The 26,309-nt window shown below is 43.4% G+C and overlaps 1 protein-coding gene across 2 annotated transcripts in view; it reads left to right on the forward strand.

Moving 5' to 3' along the window:
• Positions 1-25,323, forward strand: part of LOC138758888 (lipoprotein lipase-like) — a 46,350-nt gene extending 21,027 nt beyond the window's left edge. For both annotated transcript variants that reach the window (XM_069928430.1, XM_069928431.1), the window contains 6 exons: positions 11,901-12,134; positions 14,011-14,253; positions 14,670-14,790; positions 19,420-19,659; positions 20,157-20,258; positions 25,166-25,323. In XM_069928430.1, the coding sequence (XP_069784531.1) occupies positions 11,901-12,134; positions 14,011-14,253; positions 14,670-14,790; positions 19,420-19,659; positions 20,157-20,258; positions 25,166-25,172 (947 nt within the window). In that variant the 3' untranslated portion in view covers positions 25,173-25,323. The remainder of the gene's footprint in view (positions 1-11,900; positions 12,135-14,010; positions 14,254-14,669; positions 14,791-19,419; positions 19,660-20,156; positions 20,259-25,165) is intronic.
• Positions 25,324-26,309: the final 986 nt, after the last annotated feature.

Raw genomic sequence — 26,309 nt, forward strand, 5'->3', positions numbered from 1 at the left:
TGATAACAGAAATAGGTGTATTCTTGAGTATGTTTTATGTCTACCCGAATATTATGAATATTCCTTTTCCTTTGGGTGTTGTTTCCTCCATATATCCAAAAGTTGCATTTCTTCCATCGATTTAATTATAAATTTGGTTACTTTGTTCTTTCTGTTAATTTTTTTTCCCAGTTTTATCCATGTTTGAATCCAAATTAAGGTTGAAATCCCCTCCTATTAGTATGTTCCCTTGCGTATCTGCTATCTTCAAAAAAATATCTTGCATAAATTTTTGATCTTCTTCATTAGGTGAATATACATTGAGTAAATTCCAAAACTCCGAATATATCTGACATTTTATCATTACATATCTCCCTGCTGGATCTATTATTTCCTCTTCTATTTTAATTGGTACATTTTTACTGATTAATATAGCTACTCCTCTAGCTTTTGAATTATATGACGCTGCTGTTACCCAATCCTACCCAATCTCTCTTTAATTTCTTGTGCTCCATTTCAGTTAAATGTGTTTCTTGCACGAATGCTATATCAATTTTTTCTTTTTTCAGTAAATTTAGCAGTTTCTTCCTTTTGATTTGGTTATGTATTCCGTTAATATTCAAAGTCATATAGTTCAACATAGCCATTTCATACTTTGTTTATCTTTCCTTTCCGTTTCCTCATCATCACCTTTCCTTCTTATCCATTTCTGCTTTCTTGTTTTGAACACTTTATAAGACAACATTTCTAAAACATCAAACATTTCCCTTATTCTCCTATCTAAAAATTTTTTAACCCCACTATCCCCTCCCCTTCCTGAGTTGCCCTTTATCCCTTGTCGGGCAACCACATCTCCCCTCTCCATTTGGATTTGCGAATTTACTCGCAAGCGTCAACTGATTTTGCAGTGACCGTAACTCCTCCCCACCTAGCCCCCCCCGCCCCCCCGGAAACACACATACATATAGTTCGTGGTCATTTTTGCTCTCGTTACATATCTTCCTCTCTCTGTCTGTTTTGTAGTTGTTCTGCAAATTTTCGTGCTTCCTCCGGATCCGAGAATAGTCTGTTTTGCTGCCATGGAATAACTGTTTTAAGTACCGCTGGGTACTTTAGCATAAATTTATATCCTTTTTTTCCATAGGATCGCTTTTGCTATATTAAACTTCTTCCTCGTCTTCAGGAGTTCAAAACTTGTATCTGGATAGGAAAAAAATTTTTGACCTTTGTATTCCAGTGGCTTTTTGTCTTCTTTTATTTTCTTCATTGCTTTCTCCAATATATTTTCTCTTGTTGTATATCTTAGGAATTTTAATAAAATGGATCTTGGTTTTTGTTGTGGTTGTGGTTTAGGGGCTAATGTTCTATGTGCCCTTTCTATTTCCATTTCTTCCTGTAATTCTGGTCTTCCTAGGACCCTGGGGATCCAATCTTTTATAAATTCTCTCATATTCTTGCCTTCTTCATCTTCCTTCATGCCCACTATCTTTATATTATTTCTTTTATTATAATTTTACATTATATCTATCTTCTGAGCTAACAGCTCCTGTGACTCTTTAACTTTTTTATTAGATTCTTCTAATTTCTTTTTTAAGTCCTCTACTTCCATTTCTACGGCTGTTTCTCGTTCTTCCACCTTGTCCACTCTTTGTCCTATATCTGACATGACCATCTCTAATCTATTCATTTTTTTCTTCTGTACTTTTTATTCTTTTTATTTCACTAAATTCTTGTGACTGCCATTCTTTTATTGATTCCATGTATTCTTTTTTTTTAATTTTTTTATTTTTCACACCATAAATCACATTAACCATGGTACACACTTTTTCCTTTTCACACATATACAGTGCCATTTTCTCCCCCCCCCACTCCCTCCTACCATCCCACCCTCCCTACCTCCCCCCTCCCGTCCATTTAAGATATAAAATCTAGGATACATTAAACCAGTCAGACAATGTTGTCATTCAACAAAATTACACCAGAAATTCTACTGAGTCCATTCTTTTCATTTCCTTTTCCTTCCGTTAACTTAGGTAATGATTGTCCCCGGTAGGTTTTCGCTATTGTATTTAATGTAAGGCTCCCATATTTGTTCGAATATTTCAATATTATTTCTTAAACTATATGTTATTTTTTCTAATGGAATACATTTATTCATTTCTATATACCATTGTTGTATTTTCAAATTATCTTCCAATTTCCAGGTTGACATAATACATTTTTTTGCTTCGGCTAGAGCTATCTTAACAAATCTTTTTTGTGCATCCTCCAAATCAATTCCAAATTCTTTGTTTTTTATGTTACTTAGGAGGAAGATCTCTGGATTCTTTGGTATATTGTTTTCTGTTATTTTATTTAATATCTGATTTAGATCTTCCCAAAATTTTTCTACTTTCTCACATGTCCAGATTGCATGAATTGTTGTTCCCATTTCTTTTTTACATCGAAAACATCTATCAGATACTGTTGGGTCCCATTTATTTAACTTTTGAGGTGTAATGTATAGCCTGTGTATCCAGTTATATTGTATCATACGTAACCTTGTATTTATTGTATTTCTCATCGTTCCGGAGCATAACTTCTCCCATGTTTCCTTTTTTATCTTTATATTTAAATCTTGTTCCCATTTTTGTTTAGTTTTACCATTTGTTTCCTCATTCTCCTTTTCTTGCAGTTTAATATACATATTTGTTATAAATCTTTTGATTATCATTGTATCTGTAATCACATATTCAAGGTTACTTCCCTCTGGCAAACTCAAACTGCTTCCTAATTTATCCTTCAAGTAGGATCTCAATTGGTAATATGCCAGCGCTGTATCTCCAGTTATATTGTACTTATCTTTCATTTGTTCAAAGGATAAGAATCCATTTCCTGAAAAACAATTTTCTATTCTTTTAATCCTTTTTTTCCCATTCTCTAAAGGAAAGGTTATCTATTGTAAAAGGGAGTAACTTGTTTTGCGTCAATATTAATTTTGGTAATTGATAATTTGTTTTATTTTTTTCTACATGAATCTTCTTCCAAATATTGAGGAGATGATGTAATACTGGAGAACTTCTATGTTGTACCAATTTTTCATCCCATTTATATAATATGTGTTCAGGTATCTTTTCCCCTATTTTATCTAATTCTAATCTCGTCCAATCTGGCTTTTCCCTTGTTTGATAAAAATCTGATAGGTATCTTAATTGTGCGGCTCTATAATAATTTTTAAAGTTTGGCAGTTGTAAGCCTCCTTGTTTATACCATTCTGTTAATTTATCTAGTGCTATCCTCGGTTTCCCCCCTCTCCATAAAAATGTCCTTATTATTTTCTTTAACTCCTTGAAGAATTTCTCTGTCAGTTGTATTGGCAATGCCTGAAATAAGTATAATATCCTTGGAAAAATGTTCATTTTAATACAGTTTATCCTTCCTATTAGTGTTAGTGGTAAATCTTTCCAATGCTCTAAATCGTCCTGTAATTTTTTCATTAGTGGATAATAATTGAGTTTATATAGTTGGCCGAGATTTTTGTTTATTTGTACACCTAGGTATCTTATTGCTTGCATTTGCCATCTAAATGGTGATTCCTTCTTAAATTTTGAGAAATCCACATTATTCATTGGCATTGCTTCACTTTTATTTACGTTTATCTTGTAACCCGACACTTCTCCATATTCCTTCAATTTCTTATATAATTCTTTTATTGATAGTTCTGGTTCTGTTAAGTACACTATAACATCATCCGCAAATAAATTGATTTTATATTCCTTGTCTTTTATTTTTATTCCTTTTATATTATTTTCTGTTCTTATCAATTCTAGTGGTTCTATAGCTAACGCAAACAATAAAGGTGATAGTGGGCATCCCTGTCGTGTTGACTTGCTTAAGTTAAATTGCTTTGATACATGTCCATTTACTGTCACTTTCGCTAACGGTCATTTATATAATGCTTTAATCCAATTAATATACTTCTCCGGTAAACTGAATTTTTGCAATACTTTGAACAAATAATTCCATTCTACTCTGTCAAAGGCCTTCTCTGCATCTAAAGCAACTGCTACTGTAGGTGCTTTATTCCCTTCTACTGCATGAATTAAGTTAATAAATCTACAAATATTGTCTGTTGTGCGTCTTTTTTTGATAAATCCAGTTTGGTCTAAATTTACCATTTTCGGTACATACTCTGCTAATCTGTTTGCTAATAGTTTAGCTATTATCTTATAATCTGTGTTAAGTAAAGATATTGGTCTATATGACGCTGGTGAGAGTGGATCTTTCCCTTGCTTTAGTATTACTGTAATTATTGTTGTTTTACATGAATCTGGTAAGCTTTGTGTTTTATCAATCTGGTTGATTACTTCCAGGAGGGGCGGAATTAATAAGTCTTTAAATGTTTTGTAGAATTCTATTGGGAATCCATCCTCTCCTGTTGTCTTATTATTTGGTAATTTTTTTATTATCTCTTGTATTTCTACTATTCCAAATGGCTCTGTTAATTTATTTTGTTCCTCTATTTGTAATTTTGGTAGTTCAATTTTAGTCAGAAATTCATCTATTTTCCCTTCTTTCCCTTTGTTTTCAGTTCGGTATAATTGTTCATAGAATTCTCTATTGTTTTCCTTAATTTCTTTTGGATTATATGTAATTTGTTTGTCTTTTTTCCTTGATGCCAATACCATTTTCTTAGCTTGTACTGTCTTAAGCTGCCATGCTAGGATTTTGTGCGTTTTTTCACCTAGTTCATAATATTTCTGTTTTGTCTTCATTATATTCTTCTCCACCTTATATGTTTGTAGTGTTTCATACTTTATTTTTTTTATCCGCCAATTCTCTTCTTTTAGTTGTATCTTCCTTCATTGCTAATTCTTTTTCTATATTTACTATTTCCCTTTCCAACTGCTCTGTTTCCTGGTTATAGTCCTTCATCTTGGTTACATAACTTATTATTTGCCCTCTAATGAATGCTTTCATTGCATCCCATAGTATAAACTTATCTTCCACTGATTCCGTATTTATTTCAAAATACATTTTAATTTGTTTTTCAATAAATTCTCTAAAATCCTGCCTTTTAAGTAACATGGGGATTAATCTCCATCTATACATTTTTGGAGGGATGTCCTCTAACTTTACTGTCAATATTAAGGGTGAATGGTCCGATAGTATTCTAGTTTTAAATTCTGTTTTTCTTACTCTGTCTTGCATACGAGCTGATAACAAAAATAGGTCTATTCTTGAGTATGTTTTATGTCTAGCCGAGTAATATGAATATTCCTTTTCCTTTGGGTGTTGTTTCCTCCATATATCCAAAAGTTGCATTTCTTGCATCGATTTAATTATAAATTTGGTTACCTTGTTCTTTCTGTTAATTTTTTTCCCAGTTTTGTCCATATTTGAATCCAAATTCAGGTTGAAATCCCCTCCTATTAATATGTTCCCTTGCGTATCTGCTACCTTCAAAAAGATATCTTGCATAAACTTTTAATCTTCTTCGTTAGGTGAATATACATTGAGTAGATTCCAAAACTCCGAATATATCTGACATTTTATCATTACATATCTCCCTGCTGGATCTATTATTTCCTCTTCTATTTTAAATGGCACATTTTTACTAATTAATATAGCTACTCCTCTTGCTTTTGAATTATACAATGCTGCTGTTACGTGTCCTACCCAATCTCTCTTTAATTTCTTGTGCTCCAATTCAGTTAAATGTGTTTCTTGCACAAATGCTATATCAATTTTTTCTTTTTTCAGTAAATTTAGCAGTTTCTTCCTTTTAATTTGGTTATGTATTCCATTAATATTTAAAGTCATATAGTTCAACGTAGCCATTTTATACTTTGTTTATCTTCCCTTTCCGTTTCACCATCATTACCTTTCCTTCTTATCCATTTCTGTTTTCTTATTTTGAACCCTTTATAAGACAACATTCCTAAAACATCAAACATTTTCCATATTCTCCTATTTAAAACTTCTTTAGCCCCAATCCCCCCCCTTCCCCTCCTGAGTTGTCCTTTATCCCTTGTCGGACAACCACATCTCCCCTCTCCATTTGGATTTGCGAATTCACTCGCAAGCGTCAGCTGATTTTGCAGTGACCGCAACTCCTCCCCACCCAGCCCCCCCAGAAAAGATTTCACTTTTCATATGTCACAAAGGTCACTCTTTTAGTTCCCTCCTTATTCCCTCTATTCCATTTCCTTCCCTTATTAATTCTTGTCTATACTATCTATATTTTCCTCTGAATACGGATACATTCATGTATGCACATTATACATATACACACATATACCTCTTTACCCACATACATATAAATCGTGGTCATTTTTACTCTTATTACATATCTTCATCTCTCTGGTTGTTTTGTAGTTGTTCTGCAAATTTCCTTGCTTCCTCTGGATCCGAGAATAGTTTTTTTTCCCATAAGATCGTTTTCAATGTATTGAACTCCTTTCTCTTCTTCAGGAGTTCAAAACTTGTGTGTCTTTTTAGTTTGCAGTCTTTTGTACTCTCGTTACACGTCTTCATCCCTCAGTCTATTTTGTAATTATTCTGCAAATTTTCGTGCTTCCTCTGGATCCGAGAATAGTCTGTTTTGTTGTCCTGGAATAAATATTTTCAATACCGCTGGATGCTTTAGTATAAATTTACACCCTTTCTTCCATAAAATGGCCTTTGCTGTATTGAACTCCTTTCTCTTCTTCAGGAGTTCAAAACTTATATCTGGATAAATGAAGATTTTTTGCCCTTTGTACTCCAGTGGCTTGTTGCCCTCTCTTACTTTTTCCATTGTCTTCTCCAGTACCTTTTCTCTTGTAGTATATCTTAGGAAATTTACTAAAATAGATCTTGGCTTTTGTTATGGTTGTGGTTTAAAGGCCACTGCTCTATGTGCTCTTTCTATTTCCATTTCTTGCTGAAGTTCTGGACATCCTAGGATCCTAGGGATCCAATCTTTTATAAACTCTCTCATATTCTTGCCTTCTTCATCTTCCTTAAGGCCCACTATCTTTATGTTATTTCTTCTGTTATACTTTTCCATTATATCTATTTTCTGAGCTAACAGTTCTTGTGTCTCTATAACTTTTTTATTAGATTCCTCTAATTTCTTTTTTAAGTCCTCTACCTCCATTTCTACTGCTGCTTCCCGCTCTTCCATCTTGTCCATTCTCTTTCCCATTTCTGTTAAGGTCATATCTATTTTATTCATTTTCTCTTCTGTATTGTTTATGCTTCTTCTTAAATCATTAAATTCTTGCGCTTGCCATTCTTTAAATGACTCCATGTATTCTTTAATAAGAGAAAGTACCTCCTTTATCTTGCCTTTCCCTTCTTCTTCTATTTCACTGTACTCTTCCTCTTCCTCTTCTTCTTCCTCTGGGTTGGCCATCTGTTGTTTCTTTGGTGCCCTTTTCTTCTCTTCTTTCTTGTTTTCATTGTCTTCTATGTTCTCCTCTTGCTGCAGGTGTTCTGCAGCTGTCATTGCCGGCTGTGGAGATCGACTCCCCAGCTGGTTACCCCTCTCGTCGGTGTGTTTTTTTGCATGCGCATCGCGCATGCACGAGGAGTCGCGCATGCGCAGTTGCGCACTTTTACTCGGCTCAGCGAGCCATTTTTGTAGTCCACTTTCTACCGACCTGAGGGAGCGGGTTTCTCTCTCCACCGCGGGCCTCTTCGAACAGGTAAGGCCTTCTCCTTCTTCTTCCATTGTCTTCTCTTCCTCTCTTCTTACCGTTGGTTTCGATTTTTCTTTTTTCTTCGCCATCTTCTTTCCACCTTTATACTCACTTTACTTTAATTTTTATTTTTGTGCCTTTGTGTTTTCCTTTGTTTTTTCTGACTTTTCTGGAGAGGGCTGGAGTTCACCGTCCGGCCACTACTCCATCACATGACTCCTCCCCTTCCATGTATTCTTTAAAAAAAATATATCCATGTACTTGCCCTTCCCTCCTTCTTCCATTTTTCTGTGTTCTTCCTCTTCTTCTTCCTCTGTGTTGGTCATCTGTTGTTTCTTTGATTTCCTTTTACTCTCTTGTTCTCGTTGTTTTCTATGTTCTCCTCTTGCTGCTGTGTTGTGGCTGTCAATTTCAGCTGTGGAGATCGACTCCTCAGCTGGACCCCCTCCCGTCAGTGTTTTTTTTTTGGCATGCGCGATGCGCGACTCCTCGCGCATGTGCGGTTGCGCACTTTTGCTTGGCTCCGCGAGCCATTTTTGTAGTCCCGAGCTCAGGACTTCGACTGACCTGAGGGAGCGGGCTTCTCTCTCCACAGCGGGCCTCCTCGGACAGGTAAGGCCTTCACCTTCTTCTTTCGATGTCTTTTCTTCTTCTCTTCTTCCCGTTGCTTTCGACTTTTCTTTCTTCGCTGCCATTTTCTTCCCACCTTTACTTTCACTTTATTTTAATTTTTATGTTTGTGCCTTTGTGTTTTCTGGTTTTTTTTAAACTTTTCCGGAGAGGGCTGGAGTTCCCCGACCAGCCACTACTCCATCACGTGACCTGGCCTGACATGATTGGTTGATGTAGATACTGGGGTTTATGTTTCAAAAAGGATAGCATGGATTAAAGGGATAAAATAGTATAGAATAAAATCACAGCTGCAGAAAGGGAGGATGTTGTGCAGGAATTATCTACGAAGTCAGTCTGGGTAGAAGTCAGAAACAGATATTGGGAGTAGTCCATAGGCCCCCAAATAGCCAGTAGGACTCTAAGGAGCATATAAGATTTTAGAATGGTGCAAAAATAACAGGGTGGTTGTCATGGGAGACTTGAACTTCCCTATTATTGACTGGCACCTCCATACTGCAAGAGGGATAAGTAGGGCTGAATTTGTCAGGTGTGTCCATGAAGGTTTCCTGATAAGGTATGTGGACCAGCCGACTAGAGCAGGGGTGTCAAACTCAAATTCAGAGGGCCAAAATTAAAAACTTGGACTAAGTCGTGGGCCAAACTAAATATGTATTGAAACTTTTCAACAACATCTGCATGTTTTCTCTTCTTTCAACATATGTAACATTAAACTTTTTCTTAATTAAAATAAATATTTCATAATAGTTTTATAGACAATAGGAGCTGGAGTAGGCCCTTCGGCCCATCGAGCCAGCACCGCCATTTTACAGATCATGGCTGATCACTACCATCAGTACCCCTTTCCAGCCTTATCCCCATAACCCTTAACTCCTTTGCCCACTAGAGTCTTATCTAACTCTCTTTTAAATATAATCAGCGAATCTGCCTCTACCACCCTCTGTGGCAGAGCATTCCACAGATTCACACTTCTCTGGGTAAAAAAATGTTTTCTCATCTCCATCCTAAAGGGCCTACCCTGTATTCTTAAACTATGCCCTCTAGTCCTCGTATCCCCCATCATTGGGAACAAGTAATCCGACTTCACCCTGTCTATCCCCCTGATGATTTTGTATACCTCAATCATGTCCCCCCTCATCCTTCTAAACTCCATCGGATACAAGTCCAGTTTTTCTAGCCTTTCAGCATATGTCAACCCCGCCATCCCTGGAACTAACCTTGTAAATCTGCGCTGCACACCCTCTATAGCTAGTATGTCCTTCCTCAAAATTGGAGACCAGAACTGGACACAATACTCCAGGTGGGGTCTCACCAGGGCCCTGTACAACTGCAGAAGGGTGTCTCTGTTCCTATACTCCAATCCCCTCTTTAAACTCTTTCCAGAAGAAGCATTAACAAATGAGAAATAAAATATTCAATAAATAATATTTCTCTATAGCCTTTAAGCTCCTTTTAAATGTATTTTTTTTCACAATCCAACAAGTCAAAAAAAAATAACAACTTGCTTCAATGAAAATCCAATCTTTCAACTATGAACAGTCCAAAGTTAACCAAAGAAAATATGAATCCAAGCTTCGCTTGCTACACTGTGATTTACTCTGATGCACCTGGGTCTAAACCAGATACTTGGCATCTCTTCTTAGATGCAAGTTCATCAAAGTCTGGGGTCAGAGTTTGCCTCCCACCTGTCTTGAAAGGTCCTGTTTTCTGTCTTTCGTTTGGTCATTTTTCGTAAGGGGTTTATTACATGTGAGTTGGGCGACAGGTCGCAGATTCTAATGAAAGTAAAGAGAGGAGGTGGGGGCGATTAGCGGGCTGACGGGCTGGCGCCAACGCATTTGCAAAGCATTCTGGGATTTGTAGTATTAGCTGTGCATGCGCTATACTGGCATGGCGGCCAGCGGGCCAGCGCTAATATATATTTGATATGATCTTGCGGGCCAAATATAATTATTTGGCCCGCGGGCCTGAGTTTGACATGTGTGGACTAGAGGATAGGCCATACTGGATCTAGTGTTGGGTGATGAACCTGCTCAGGTGACAAACATCTCACTGGGGGAGCATTTTGGAGGCAGTGACTGCAACACCCTAACATTTAGCATAGCTATGGTCAAGGATAGGAGTAGACAAAATGGGAATGTGTTTAATTGGGCTAATTATGATGGGATGAGACAGGGACTGGGGAGAGAAAATTGGGAAAAGATGTACTGGGGGGGGGAAGCACAGAAGTAAGTAGAGGATGTTTAAGGACAACATGTGGAATTCTGGATAGGTTTCACCCACTGAAACAGGGAAAAGATGATGGGACAAGGGAGTCATGGTTGACAAAAGAGGTGAGAAGCTAGCTAAGAGGAAGAAGGAAGCAAAAGGCAGGAAAGGCTCTTGAAGGAAGTTAAAAAAAAAGGACAAGAGAGCAAGAAGGGGGAATGAGAATTAAAGAAAACCCTAAGACATTCTATGTATAAATGAAGGACAGAAGGATGACTAGAGTGAAGGTGGGACCACTTAAGGATAAAGGAGGCAACATGTGCCTGGAGGCAGAGGAGGTTGGAGAGGTCCTAAATTAATACTTCACTTACCAGGCCACATCCCTAGCATGCATCTCTCTCTCTCTCTCTCTCTCTCTCTCTCTCTCTCTCTCTCTCTCTCTCACGCCCCCCCCCCCTGGTTGGTTCTACTGCAAATTTAAAACAATCTAACACTATAAACAAACATATGTATTTCACAAATAGAATTTACAAAACCAATTTATTTAGCAATATGAAATACATTTGAAATTCCTGACCTACCCAAACTGACTCCGTAGATAATTCCTGCACAACATCCTCCCTTTCTGCAGCTGTGATTTTATTCTGATTAGTAATGCTACTCTCCCCCCTTTAACCCATGCTATCCTTTTTGAAACATAAACCCCAGTATCTACATCAACCAATCCTGTCGGTCCTTCAGCCAAATCTCTGTAACAGCCACCACGTCGTAATTCCACATACTGATCCATGCTCTGTTCATCTCCCTTATTCCTAATGCAATGAAATAAACACATTTCAATCCCTCCCACTGACTACATTATATGTCACCTGTAACTACCTTGTTTTCACACTATATTGCCTACATTTTTTTGTTTGCTATGCTGTGGCCATATTTTATTCTGCAACAAAAAATATAAAGTTCTTTGTTGGCTTGGCCCGAGTGGTTGCTGTCTGGGGCGGTCGCCATCCCAAGCGGTACTGCCCCGGGGCCGGTCACCATCCTGGGTGGTTGGTCGCTGTCCCGAGCAGTCCCATCCTGGCCACTCACTGTCCATGGCTGTCACCATCTCGGGCGGGTAGTCACCCCCACCCCCTCCTCATCTGATGGATAGCTCACAATGAGCGTTACGGGCTGAGTTTGCTGAAAACATTAGGACTGCTCCCTTTTACCTTACCACCAACCCCCCGGATCATCCCACCATCATTTTTGGGAATGACTTGTCTAGACTGCAAGCATGCTCTTGTTTTATTTTTGGTAATGATAAAGTTGAGGGTGTGGGGTCAGAGGGACAAGAAGCAGAATGATATAATTTGGACAAGAAGCAGAATGATATAATCTGAGGTGGTGATATTGCCTTGTGTTGCTCCATCATTTTAGGGCTGGACCCAGCGGGGCCTGTGTTCGAAGGGGTCAGCGCTCTGGAACGGCTCTCCCCCGATGATGCCACCTTTGTCGATGTTCTCCACACCTTCACTCGAGAGTCTCTGGGAATGAGCATCGGAATTCGACAGCCTGTAGGTCACGTTGACATCTACCCCAATGGAGGCAGCTTCCAGCCAGGCTGTGACCTCCAGAAGGCCGTGAACAACATTGCCCTGTATGGCATTTATGGTAAGGGGAAGGATGAAGAGGGCATAGTGAGTGAGGAGGACAGGTGGATAAGGAAAATCCCCAAAAATTCTAGGACCATGTCATGCATGAAAACATAGGTGAGTGGGTTAGTAAACTTGCAGATGACACAAAGATTGGTAGAGCTGTGGACGATATAACAATAACAAGTTTATTGTTATACACATTGAGGATTTGGTAGATGGAATTTAACTCTATCCTTTTAAACCAGGCAGGACTTGCACAATGACTAATAGGGCTTTGGAGAACGAAGAAGAGCAGAGTTCATAGTTCCACGAAAGTAGCAACATAATATTTTCTGCAGACTGAGAACTGCTGGAGGAACTCAGCAGGTCCGACAGTGTCCATGGTGAGATGGTCAGTCAACATTTTGGGTCTAATGAGGCAAGGTTAGCAGAGCTGAGACTTTTCTCTTTGGAGTGTAGAAGGATGAGAGGAGACGATAGGCAAGCCAGAAATGCAAAGGTTAATGTTCCACAACCTGGATGAGAGCAGCTCCCACTCAACAGCTCAGCATCATCCAGGACAAGATAGATTCAAGGTTCCTCTATTGTCGTGCACTAATACACAAAATCATCTACTTTCACGTGCTGTAAAGGCACACGAAGAGGTGCCACTGAAATTGCCAGGTCCTCTCACCAATAAGAGAAAAAGAAGCGTGAGGGAGCCTCTTCAGAGACATTGGGCATCTGTAGATTTGCCTCTGTTCCCTCTGCATCTGCATGGCCTCTGGTCTGTTCCAGTGGTTCCCCCCGAGCTCCCAGATCTGAACTTCTGATACGACCAGTAACTTGTCAGAGCCCGTGGCCCTGTGGGAACCTTGCTTGCCATCGGCACCCTCTCCAAAACCCTGGTCCCCTGAGCCAGCCTTCAGCAGCCTACAGCCTGCTGCGAGTCACACCGTAAACATTCACCCGCTCTGCCACCCGGGCCCAGTACCACCCACAAAAGGCATTGCTGCTCCGCCAGCCTGCTCCAAAAGCATTTCAAACCTGTGACCTCTTGGGACAAAGGTTGGGAACATAGGTCCTCTGCAAGTTGGAAATGTCTCATTCCACATCTGTAACTCCCTCAACATCCTCTCATGGGCAGGCAGACCTGGCCAGGAAACATGGGTCTCCTATTGTCTCCATCCCAGAAACATTCTCCCTGCACTTGCATGGCTGTCCCTTGGATCACATCTGATAGCTCAGTAGTTACACCATTGGCCTTGTAAAACCAGGGGTCGTGAGTTCATTCCTTGCTGGAGCCTCATTCCTGTGAGGGGTGCTGGACAAAGTGGTGACTCTCTTTCTTCCTTATGGTAGACAAAGTTAAAGAATTTCATGTATGTTGCATTCTAAATGTAGTATTAAGTAACAATAATGGAACCTTTACCTCAGTGCATTTCATTGGCCCATGGTTACCCCAGTGGGGGGTACAGGATTGGCCGACTCTCACACCCAGCTTCCTCTAAAGGATGAGACAGGATTGGCCAACTGTCCCACCGGCTTCCCCTGGGGGACAGGAGGGGATTGTCCCACTGTCACACCAGCTCTCCCCGCCCCCCCACCCCCCAACCCGAGGATGGGAGGGGTTGGTGTGTTTAAACCTTTAGACTCTGGCAATTTTTAATCTATCATAATATATTACTCCAGACTGGGTCCATGGATAAACTATACAAAAACCAGTATGAACCAGCTGGTTGTTGGGTGTACTGGAAAACAGGGACACAGAGTATATGTGCTTGTTGATAGTCCCTGAAAACCTGGCATGGATCACTGAGGACCATCAGTCACCAGGAACCAGGTGAGATGGCAGACCAGATCATGGTGTGATGTGAGCAGGCCTTCGTCGACATGTCGCTGTCTTCCCACAGCATTCTCGGAAGCTGTGAAGTGTGAACATGAGCGATCGATCCACCTCTTCATCGACTCCCTGCTGCACAAAGATCAGCCATGTGTTGCCTTTCGCTGCAGCAACCACCGGTCCTTTGAGAAAGGGATGTGTCTGACATGCCGCAAGAATCGGTGTAATGCACTGGGCTACAGCGTGACACAGGTCCGGGCAAGGAAGAGCAGCAAGATGTATCTGAAGACCAGGGCAGAGATGCCTTTCCGAGGTAGGCTCAGGGTTGGGGTTCCCTCTTGGAGATGGGCCTGGGGTGTTCTCTGGGAGGTTGGCCGGGGAGGGGGTTCCTCTTGGAGGTAGGCTGGGGAGGGGGAGTCTCTCGGAAGTAGGCTGGGGGTTGGAGGGAATTTTATCCAAGGTAAGCTGAGGAGCGGAGGGTAGGCAAAGTGGGGGTAGTTTCTCTGAGTGTCGGGGGGGTGAACTACTGTACAAGTGGTACCTTCACCCCTCCCCAGGATGTTACCTGTCCATGGTGCATGAGGCAGGTAGATGTTTGCATCCACCACTGCCCTACCAGGCCCAGGCCCAGAGTGGTCCTGAGCAGGCACTGGCTCACCAGAGAGGGGGCAGGCCGGTTGAGTGCGGGCCACATGCAGCATGTCTGACTGCGCTTTTTCTCTTTCCCAGTTTATCACTATCAGCTGAAGATTCGTGTCTCCAGCAGAACTGCCCACTTCAACGTTGACCCCACATTATCAGTTTCTCTTCACGGGTCAGAGGGCACCACTGAGAATCTTCTGATGGAAACGTGAGTCAGAGTGCTCCCCAGAGGATGCAGGGACACTAACAGCATGGGCATCGCTTGTCTGCAGGGCCCTACCTGGGCCAAGTCGGCCTCCAAGCCTTCGGCCGAGTGACCTGTGAGACCTCCTGGGGCCTAGAGATGGTCATAGAATCAGACGGCAGTAGGAGGTAGAGGTAGGGCCAGGCCCAAAAAGTACAGGACAAGAGCAGGCATGAGAACTGGCCAGAGCAGTCCCAGGCATGGATACAGGCCAAGAGCAAGCCCAGGCCCAGAGAAGTCCCATGCCCGGGTATAGACCCAGAACAAACATAGGGCTATGTACAGGCCCAAGTTCAAAGAGGGTAAAGACCAAGACCCTCATCTGTTCCAAGCATTCCCTTTCTTCTCCGTGTCCTTTCATTAAGTCAGATGCAGAGGAAACTGTCTCATTACCATCACCAACACTGTTGCCTCCAGGTCTGACTATCTCCTCACCTCTGGGCACAGCTGTTGTTTTGTCAGTGAGGCAATTCTTTGAAGAAGTGGAGGACATTGGCTGTGTGCCCAGTGTCAAAGGGTATTAGGGAAGGGAGTGCAGTTACTATTTCAAATGAAAAGGTGCTCAGAAAGCTGAATGGTCTCCAGGTGGGTATGTTCCTGCACCAGATGAATTGCATCCTTGGGTTCTGAAAGGAGCAGCAGAGATTGTGGAGGCATTGGTAATGATCTTTCAGGAATCAATAGATTCTGGTATGGTCCTGGAGGACTGGAAAATTGCAGATATCACCCCACTATTCAAGAAGGGAGGGAGGCAGCAGAAAGGAAAATACAGACTGGTTATTATTAGTAACTAAGGGGGTACTAGAAATCAATTTAATCCATGATGTAAAGCCCATACCAAAATTAAATCTCCTTAATCTTTCAAATAAATAGTTCCATTCCACACTATCAAAAGCCTTTTCAGCACCTAGAGAATCGACACATCCTGGAATTATGTCTGAAGGGGAATAAATAATGTTCAATAATCTTCGGAGGTTAAAATATGAATCGTGACCTTTAATAAATCCAGTCTGATTGTTACATCTAACAGAGAAAAAGATATTTGCCAATCTACCGGCCAAAAGCAAAGAAATTGGCCTATAGGAAGTACATTCACAGTCAGATCTTTATCTTTACCTCTGATAAGGTACAGCACGTGAAGCTACTTAACAAGAGTCCATGATAGATCAGGAAACCTACTGGTGTGGCTAGAACATTGGCTGATTGGCAGGTAGCAGAGTTGGAATACAGGAATCATGTTCTGATTGGCTCCCGTTTGCTAGTGGTATTTCACAGGGGTCGATGGGGGTGGTTCATTTTATGTTGTATGGCTTTGTGGCGAAGTTTGCAAAGGATACAAAGGTAGGTGGAAGAGCAGGTAGTGTTGAGGAAACAAGGAGGACAAGACAGATTAGGAGAATGAAATACATTGTTGGGAAGTGTATGGTCATGCACTTTGGTAGAAGAATTAATGGGACGTGTGCAGGATAGCCTGAAGGTAAACTTGCTTGTTAAGTCGGAAGTAAAGAAGTCAAATGCAATGCTCACATTCATTTCAAGAGGAGTGGCAGGGATGTGATGTTGAGGCTTTAATAAGGCATTGGTGAGACCTCACTTGAAATATTGTGAGGAATTTTGGGCTCCTCGTTCAAGAAAGGTTGTGCTGATGTTGAAGAGGGTTCAGAGGAAGTTCACAAGAATGCTTCCGGGAATGAAAGGGTCATCGTATGAGGAACATTTGATGGCTCTTGGCATGTACTTGTTGGAATTTAGGAGAATGGGGGGGTGGGGGGGGAATTTCATTTAAACATTTAGAACGTTGAAAGGCATGGACAGAGTAGATATAGAAAGGTTGTTGCCCATGATGGGAGAGTCTAGGACAAGAGGGCACTAGACTTAGAATAGGGATGTGGAGAAATTTCTTTAGCCTGACAGTGGTGAATCGGTAGAATTTGTTGTGGAGGCAAATTTGTTGGGTGTATTTAAGGGAGAGATTGATAGGTTCTTGATTAGCCAGGGCATCAAAGTTTATAAGAAGGCCAGGCAATGAGGCTGTGAGAAAATGGATCAACTCATGATTGAATGGCAAGGTAGACTTGATGGGCTGAATAGGCCATTGTCTTATTGTCATATGAGTGCATTTCCCATGGACAATGCTCCCCTCCCCCAGGTGTCCACCTACGAACAGTCCTGCCAGCTCAAATGCTGCATCCACTCTCTGCTCTTCACCCCTACCACCCCTCCCCATCCGTCTCCCTTCCACCACCTCTATCTCCCATCGCTCCCTTCCCTCATCCCTCTTTCCCTTGCCCCCTCTCTCCACTCTGCCAATCTCACTCTCCTCACCCTCCACACCTCGCTCCCCTCACCTTCTAACCCTCTCTCTCAGCTGCCAACTGGAGTTTATCCTTCAGCAAATACCACAAAACCATTAATGGGTCATCGGTCCATCATTCTATTAACAGGGATTGACGAACCCCCTTGGCCTTCTAAGCAAGTAGAGTTATTGGAGCACTTTCATAACTCACTTCAATGTGGATGGTCCAGGCCAGGTCACTCCCAAGAACATGAAGCCATCTACTGTCTCCAGTTCAGCACCATTGATGCAGACGGGAATGTAGGTAGGCCCTATATCCCCTCACCCCTGAAATCTATAATCAGCTTTGTGCTGACGTTGGGAGAGAGGTTTTTACCATGGAGTGGGGTCTGGAGATTAATGAGGTCCATTCCCATAGAACCCTGGAATCATGGAATCCTTCAGCACAAAACCAGGCCCTTCATCCCATCTCGTCCATGCTAAACTGCTACTCTGCCTTGTCCCATCAACCTACACCCGGATCATAGCCTTCCACACCCCTCCCATCCATGTAATGCCAGTTGATTACATCGGTCCTCTACACAGAAGCCACAGCATTCTAAGGAGCAAGTCATTGAGGAGTGTTGGGTGGGGCCTGTAGTTCTGGCACCAGGCCTGTCTTCTGGTTACCTAGCATTTGCTTCAAATTCTTCAACCCCAGTCATTTTAATAAAGTATTAAAGAATTGAGTTGGATTTGGAGAAGTCTGAGATGTCCATCTGCTCTCTCCCTCCCCCTTTATACCACCACTCTTGTCTTCTCATCCAGATCCCAGCAATGGCAGCCCTTCTCCCACCTGTGTCGCATCTTCCTCCACCTGACCCCTCTCTCTTCCTGCCTGACATCTGCCAATCTACTCCCCATTGTGCTTCACCTGTTCCAGGTTCACCAATCCCAGCCCTCCCACTCTGTCCTCTTTACACTGGCTTCTCCACTGAATTTTATCAGTCTCAATAAATGTTTTAGACTCGAAACACCGTCTGTTCTTTCCCCCCCCCCCCCCCCCCCACTGACCCTCCAGCAGAGTAAGTTTGACTGTTCTGAGAGGCTTTGGGCAAGAGCAGGAATACAGGGCAGGATTTTCTTTCCTCTTCTGCCAAGTGAATATTCAAGGTATTTCTATCTGTTTATGAGCTTATCACTGAGGTAATTGACCTGGGGTACAATTCTCCTGCTTATTTTTGTGTGGGCTCAGTACTCCATAGGTAACTGTTATACAATCCCATTTGATGGGCCAAAGTTTGTACTTTGATGTGTTTTACTTGCCTGTGTTATATAGTCGGGATAATGTGAACTATTTTATAGCTGCGTATGAATACACCCTTTTCACTGTAGTAACTGTAGTGCACCACTGTGTGGTGTCTATGAGTGTGCGTTAATAGGTTTCCTTAGATGGTGGAGGGCATTAGTAAGTAAAGTCTTTTCTGTTAATAAAATCTCACATTTCTAAGTTATTTAAGAAGCCTTCTAAGTAACTCAAGTGACCTAACAGCCTGCATCTTTGGTGCTGAGCTATTTTCTGATTTTCCCCTTCTGCGAGGCTGATGTCCTTCCGGATTCACAAAGTGTGTCAATCCTGAACACAGTTGGGGTGGTTACAGCTGCTGCTTCCTACTGTTCCCCGCCTGAAGTTTCGACCAGGTTGCTCTGGGGCTGCTTGGAGTCTCAGTACAGAACCAGGCTCTTTGGCCCTTTGTGTCCATGCTAGCCTGTTTGCCCACATACACCAATATCATTTGCCTTGCTCAGGACCATATTTATAATTGAATGAAATACAGTAACAGGCTATTTCTATCCATGAGCCAGCGCTGCCCAAATACACCCATGTGACCAATTAACCTACTAACCTTGTACGTCTTTGAAGGATGGGAGGAAACCGGAGCACCTGGAGGAAACCCACGCAGGACATGGGGAGAACATACAAACTCATTATGGACAGCAGCAGATTTGAACCTGAGTCATTGGCACTTTAATAGAGTTGCACTAACTGTGGCCCCCCCCCCCCCCAATTTATTGTTCTACACCTCTGCTGCAGGAGAACTGGTTTTCCCGACCCTGGGCCAGGCCTCCTTCCCAAGCTTCAGGTCAGAACCTTGGCCACCATCCGGTGTGGCCCCGGCACCCTGATAACCCTGGCTGATGTGCAGCGTGGCGTTTACTTCGGCCCAGAGATTACATTAAACACTTCCTGTGTCCCATCGCTCAACCTCCTTCTGAAAACCTACCGACACTCTCAAAGCTGGTCTTTCCTTCAATAGGGCAGAGAGGTTTTCACCCAACAAGACCTACTCGTTCCTGGTGGTGACAGAGGTAGACATTGGGGACCTGTTGCTGATAAAGTTTTGGTGGGAATTGTCCCTGACCTGGCATTCCCTGTGGAAGAGAATGAAGGATTCCATTTCCTGGTACAAGCTGCCACTCTGGAGCACCTCGATTCATTCCGATTCCGACATTCAACTCCGCAGGATCCGGGTGAAGTCCGGAGAAACACAAAAAAGGTAAGGATGTGGGGGGGTGGGGATTGGCACAAAAATGCCCCCTTCAACTGATATGGGGGATTTTGATCAATGCAGGGAGGGAGAGGGCGTGATGTTTCTCTGCACGGTTGTTTGTCTGTCCATGTACGTCTGTCCCTCTGCACAGGAAGCTGGTGTCTTGTCACTGGTGCTGCCCTTGGAATCTAACCAGAACATTGGGTCCCTAAAAGCCCAGGTGCCATGTCCCTGCTTCACACCAGCCTTCATCTGATTCCCATCACCACTTCTCTTTCCTCGCTGCTTAAAAGGGGGAGAAAAGCTTCGACCGACTCTGAATATTCACTCAAATCCAGATGGAATTTTAGAATAATAAAACCTGTTTCCCCCACCCCTCCCCCACCCCTTACTGTGGTTTATCTCAAAAATAAAATTTAAAAAATAAATGCATGATCTTTCATTCCCCGTTTTATTTACTTCCATATGGGTTCTGGACATGACCTGTGCCTTTATTCCTCTAGGATGGTCTTCTGTCTGAAGGATTCCTCAGCTAGTATTATACCCTCTCAGGAAGCCATCTTTGTCAACTGCCCAGTCGATCGGAAGTCAGCACCCACTGCCAGGTAAACATGGGTGTACCAACTCCTGGTTCTCCTCACCACCCCCACAGCCCAACAGCACCTGCTCCTCTCCACCCTCATGGTGTGCCTTCAGCTCAACAGGCTCCACATGCTGTGATCCATGGTCCGTCGTTCAGGAGCTGACCACTCAAAATGCAGTGATGCAGAGCTGCTGCCTCACAGCTCCAGAGACACGAGTCAGCCCTGTCCGTGTGGAGTTTGTATGTTCTCCCTGTGCCTGCCCGGGTTTCCTCCCACATCCCAAATGCACGTAGGATCAAAGGTTTGTTGATCCCTGTAAATTGTCCCTCCTGCACAGGGAAACAAAGGGAGGATGGGATTGATAGGAGCCAGCATAGAGTCGATGGACTGAATAGCCTTCAGCACCATTAAGGAAAATGAGATTGTAAGATTCAAAGCAGAGGAAGGGAATGTTTGATTCCAGAGACCATGGCCCATTTCCAACCTGTGTCCCAGTTCCCACCCAGCCCAGATGTCTGTGAGATAGAGTTGGGTCCCAAGGCAGGAAGAGGTGATTGGAAAGGTTTGGATTTGGGCTGCCACACCTCCCACTTGGTCTGTAGCTGTTGGTGAGCACTGCTGCTAGGTACAGCAGCTTTGAAGCAGCCAGACCCAACACATTCCCCAGGGCCTGATGATCTACATCCCAGAGCAGAAGTGATCATGGGATGGATAAAAATGAGGGAACAGGGAAATTCTAAGCAGTTGTTAGAGTAGGTTATTATGTCAGCACAACACTGTGGACTGAAAGGCCTGTACTGTGCTGTAGGTTTCTATGATCTCATGGGCACATTGATGGTCATCTTCCAAAGTTCTGTAGATCGTCTGTATTCTTAAGATTGTTCAGGGCACTATTTCCAAAAAAAAAAGGGAGAAAAAGAAAATTACAGGCCAATAAGCCAACTGTTAGTGGTGTAGAAAATGCAATAACCGCTTGTAGAAGATGTCATCACAGAGCTTTCTGAAACAGATTAATAGGACTGGACAAAGTTAGCAAGGGTTTTGGAAAAGATGCCAGGTATAGTGGAGTTTTTTTTGAGGCTGTCACTGGTCGAATAAATGAGAGAGAACAGGGGGTGGTGTGTTTAGACTCTCAGAAGGCATTCAGTGAGGCCCTGAGTGAGGTTAGTGGGTGACATAGAAGTATCTGGGCTTGGACGTAACACTGGTGACGTGGAGAACTGGCTGGCACACAGAAAATGGGGAGTAGGGATGAACATCCCTTCTGGGGCCAGGTAGCACTGGGGTCCACAGGAATCAGTGGAGTGGGATGTCAGGTCGAAACATATCCTCCACCTATGCAGATGAGATGAGGCTAGGGAATTGTGGGCTTTGAGGGCAATGGAGAGAGACTCCTATATGAGTGTGAAGTTGGGTAAGTGGGCAGGGACAGTTCAAGGTAAGGTTATTAATTTGGACTTGATACACAGGACCAGTCACTGCTGGACTACTGATGAACTGGGATGTGGGAGGGGTATCGAGACTGGGTGTCCTTGCCCCCAATCACTGACAGCAAGTCTTCAGGTGCAATGAACAGTGGGGAAGGCAAACAAGGAGCGGATGGGATATTCAGCCCATTGAGTCTGTCCAACGATTTAATACAAGTTCTCCCACTCAGGCCTTTTCCCCAGAATCTTTGATGCTCTGGCTAATCAAGAACCTCTGCTTTAAATTCAGCCAAATGACTTGGCCTCAACCAACCACCTGTGTAAACAAATTCCACAGATTCACCACCCTCTGGCTGAAGAAATTTCTCTGCATTGCTGTTCTAAGTGGAGGCCTTTCAATCCTGAAATTGTATCCACTTGCCCTAGACTCTCCCACACCATGGAAAATAACTTTTCTACATCTACTCTGGCCATGCCTTTCAACATTCAGAATGGTCATTGTCCTCAATGGCCAGAGCACAGGAGCCAGGGATGTCTTGACCCAGTTGGTCAGAGCCATGGTGAGGCCACACCAGGTCCTTGTGCTTTATCTTGGCATTCTCCACCCAGACAGAGTTAACATTCACTGTAACATCCTCCCCCATGTGTCTCTCTCACCCTCATCCATTTGTTTCCTTTCCTCCAGCTCCTGTCCCCTTTCCTTCATTCCTCCAACCATTGTTGTCTGTATTAATGATATGGATGATAATGTGGTAAATTGGATCAGCAACTTTGCAGATGACACTAAGATTGGAGGTGTTGTGGACAGCAAAGATTTTCAAAGCTGAAAATGGCCGATGGAATTTAACGCAGACAAGTGTGAGGTGTTGCATTTTGGAGGACAAACCAAGAAGAGACGTAAGCGGTCATGGTCGGGCACTGAGGTGTGCAGTAAAACACAGGGATCTGGGAATACAGATACATAATTCCCTGAAAGTGATGTCACAGATGGATAGGGTTGGCATATTGGCCTTCATAAATCAAAGTACTGAGTACAGGCGTTGGGATGTTGTTAAAGTTGTATAAGAGAGGCTAAATTTGGAGTATTGTGTGCAGTTTTGGTCTCCTAACAACAAGAAAAATATCAATAAGATAGAAAGAGTTCAGTGAAGATTTACTCAGATGTTGCCCAGACTTCAGGAATTAAGTTACAGGGAAAGGTCAAACAGGTTAGGACTTTATTCCCTAGAACATGGAAGAATGAGGGGAGATTTTATGGAGGCGTTTAAAATTATGAGGGATAGCAGAGTAAATGTAGATAGATTTTTTTTCCCATTGAGGGTAGGTGAGATACAAACCAGAGGACATGGGTTAAGGATGAAAGGGAAAACATTTAGGGGGAAACATGAGGGGGAACTTCTTCACACAGAGAGTGGTAGGAATGTGGAACGAGCTGACCACTGAAGTGGTGAATGCGGGCTCAATTTTAACTTTAAAGAATTTGGACAGATACATGCATGGGAGAGGTATGGTTTTGGCTATGGACTGGGTGCAGGTCAGAGGGACTAGGCAAAAAAAGGTTCAGCACAGATTAGAAGGGCTGAAAAGGCTGTTTCTGTGCTGTAATGTTCTTTGATTCTGTGGTTCTATCATAGGGTTATCCTCAGTCTTCTGGCCACTTAGTTTCTTTCTCTACTTCCCTCCCACCTGTAACCACCTATTGCCTATCAGCCTCTTCCTCCCTCCTCTCTTTCTTTCTCTCTCTCTCCCCACCTTTTATTCCAGCCTGTTCATGCTTATTCCTGAAGAAGGGCCTAGGCATGCTACGTGGCCTGCTGAGTTACTCCATCCTGTTTGTGTATTGCTCTTAACCCCAGCATCTGCAGATCTCCTTATTTAATCACATCTGGAGTTGTGAGTGCAGTTTTGGTCCCTTAACCCAAGGACAGATGCCATAGCCACAGACAACAGCAAAGGTTGACTGGACCAATCCCTGGGATGGCAGGAGGAAGGTGCGAAGAGAAAAGGGGCCAATTGGGGGGAACAGGAGGGAATCTCAATCTGTAAAGTTTAACACACTAATTGGATACGGAGGGGATTCCAAAGCCAGGGGAGTGTTGCTTTCTCCAAGTCAAAGGGGGATAGCCATGGGTCCCAGCTATGCCTCCCTTTTTGTTGGCTGTGTGGAGAAATCCTTGCTAAAAGAGTGCGGATGAACAGAGGAACCTTGAGGTCCAAATCCATATTATCCCTCAAGGTTTCTGTGCAGGTTGATAGGAGAGCTAAGAAGGCCTTTGTGATGTTGGAATTCATTAATAGGGGATTGAGTTCAAGACTCAAGAGTCTTGTTGTAATTCTACAAGTCTCTGTTGAGACCACACTTAGAGAATTGTGTTCAGTTCTGGTCACCTCATTATAAGAAGGATGTGGAAGCTCTGGAGAGGGTGCAAAGGAGATTTACCAGGATGTTGCCTGGATTGGGAAACAAGTCTTATGAGACAAGGTTAGCAGAGCTGGGACTTATCTCTTTGGAGCATAGAATGATAGGAGGAGATGATAGAGGTCTACAAGATTATGAGAGGCAGTGATAGGATGGACGGCCAGCACCTGTTTCCCAGAGCAGAATCAGCGAACTCCAGAGGACATCTGTACAAAATGAAGTTTAAGGGAGACATCGGGGTAAGTATTTTACACAGAGAGTTGTGGGTGCCTGGAATGCCGTGCCAGGGATGGCGGTGGAGGCTGAAACACTGGGGGCATTTGGATGGAAGAAAAATAGAGACAGGCATGTGGATGGAAGAAAAATAGAGGGTTATGGGGTAGGGAGGGTTTAATATTTTTTTAAGGAATAGATGGGTCTCAACCTACACAGGCAAGGCCTCTCAACTCTTCCTCCACTACATTGATGACTACATCCATGATGAAGTTGTCAAGTTTATTTTCTTTACAATTAAAGTCTCCTCTCAGGAAATCCTTCTTCTCCCATAGACTGATGTATCTGTGGAATTCTCTCCCATTGAGAGCATTTGAGGATGTCATGAAATATATTCATGGAGGTGGATAAGTATCTTAATGCTGTGGGGATTAAAGTAAGACAGGGTTGTGGTGGGAATAGTGCAGAGGGTTAGCAGGGGGCACCGGCCTGTATGTATAATGGTGGGCATTGACCCAGATGGGTAGTGGAGGGCATCTGCCAGAATGGTAAGTGGTGGGCACCGGCCCAGATGGGTAATGGTTGACACCTACCAGGATGGGTAACATTGGGCATCAGCCCAGATCGATAGCAGTTGGCATTTGGGCCATCCTGGCCCAAATGGGTAACGGTGGGCCGGATGGCATTCTGCTGCTCCTCTCTCGATTTGTGCAGGGACACAATCAGATGCGGTGTCTGAGTGGTCGACACGCCATCCTGGCGACGGGGTGTGAGGACCATGGGGAAAGGAGGCAGTGATGCAGTGGGGGGGGGGGGTGTTGGGGTGGCTGAGAACTCTTGGCTGACCATTTTCTCTCCTTCTGTCGCAGTCCCTGAGGTCAGAACTACTGAGAGACGCCACTCTGAGCAGCGACTGGATCCCAGTGAACATCAGCATCTGCAGGCACTGGTGGTTCACCCAATGATTCCCTCTCGGTGCTGTATTTATTTGTATATATTGTATAATCACTGTAAATACACAACATGAACCCCATGAACAAGTGGATATGGTTTGCGTTGTGTATCGCCAAAATAATTGTCCTGTGTTTTTGGTAAACCAGAGACATTCATAACCTAGAGCCTGTACTGGGCAACACTCCTTTCATGGTACCTGACACAAGGGTCATACCAAGGGAGTTCAGGGACACGGGTTGTACTGAGGGAACACAGAGTCCCAGGGGTGGTACTGAGGTAATTCGGGGGTCATTCTGCGGGAGCACAGGGTTCAAACTGAGGGAGCACAGAGATTCCAGGAATCATACTGAGGGAGCGCAGAATCCCCAGGGGTCATACAGAGTGAGTGCAGGGACCCTAGGGATCGTACTGAGGGAACGCAGGGATCAAGCTGAATGTCCCGGGGTCATAACCAAGGAAGCTCAGGAACGCGTGTCCATGGCTATACTAAGGTCAGCAGATTTTGGAGTTATTGGCATTTTGGGTAAGATCTTTAACAACTAGTTGAATTACTGAAGGGAGGCAGAGGGGCCTGAATTTGTACCAGGTCAACAACCACTCCCTAATCATCAGCAAGACCAAGGAACTGGTCATAGACTGGCGAAGGGGTGGAGCTCACTCTCAAGTCCGCATCAACGGTGTTGAGGGGGTCGTTGTTGACAGCTTTACATACATGGGGGTAAACATCTCCAGTGACCTCTGGTCCACCCTGTCAATGCAGTGGCCCAGAAAGTGCACCAGCATGACATCTGGACACCTCAACAACTTCTAGAGGTGCCACATTGAAAGCATCGTATCAGGCTGCACCACTGTGTGGGATGGGAACTGCACCACTGTGTGGGATGGGAACTGCACCACTGTGTGGGATGGGAACTGCACCACTGTGTGGGATGGGAACTGCACCACTGTGTGGGATGGGAACTGCACCACTGTGTGGGATGGGAACTGCACCACTGTGTGGGATGGGAACTGCACCACTGTGTGGGATGGGAACTGCACCACTGTGTGGGATGGGAACTG

Source organism: Narcine bancroftii, chromosome 3, assembly GCF_036971445.1.
Source record: "Narcine bancroftii isolate sNarBan1 chromosome 3, sNarBan1.hap1, whole genome shotgun sequence".
Taxonomy (NCBI): Eukaryota; Metazoa; Chordata; class Chondrichthyes; order Torpediniformes; family Narcinidae; genus Narcine; species Narcine bancroftii.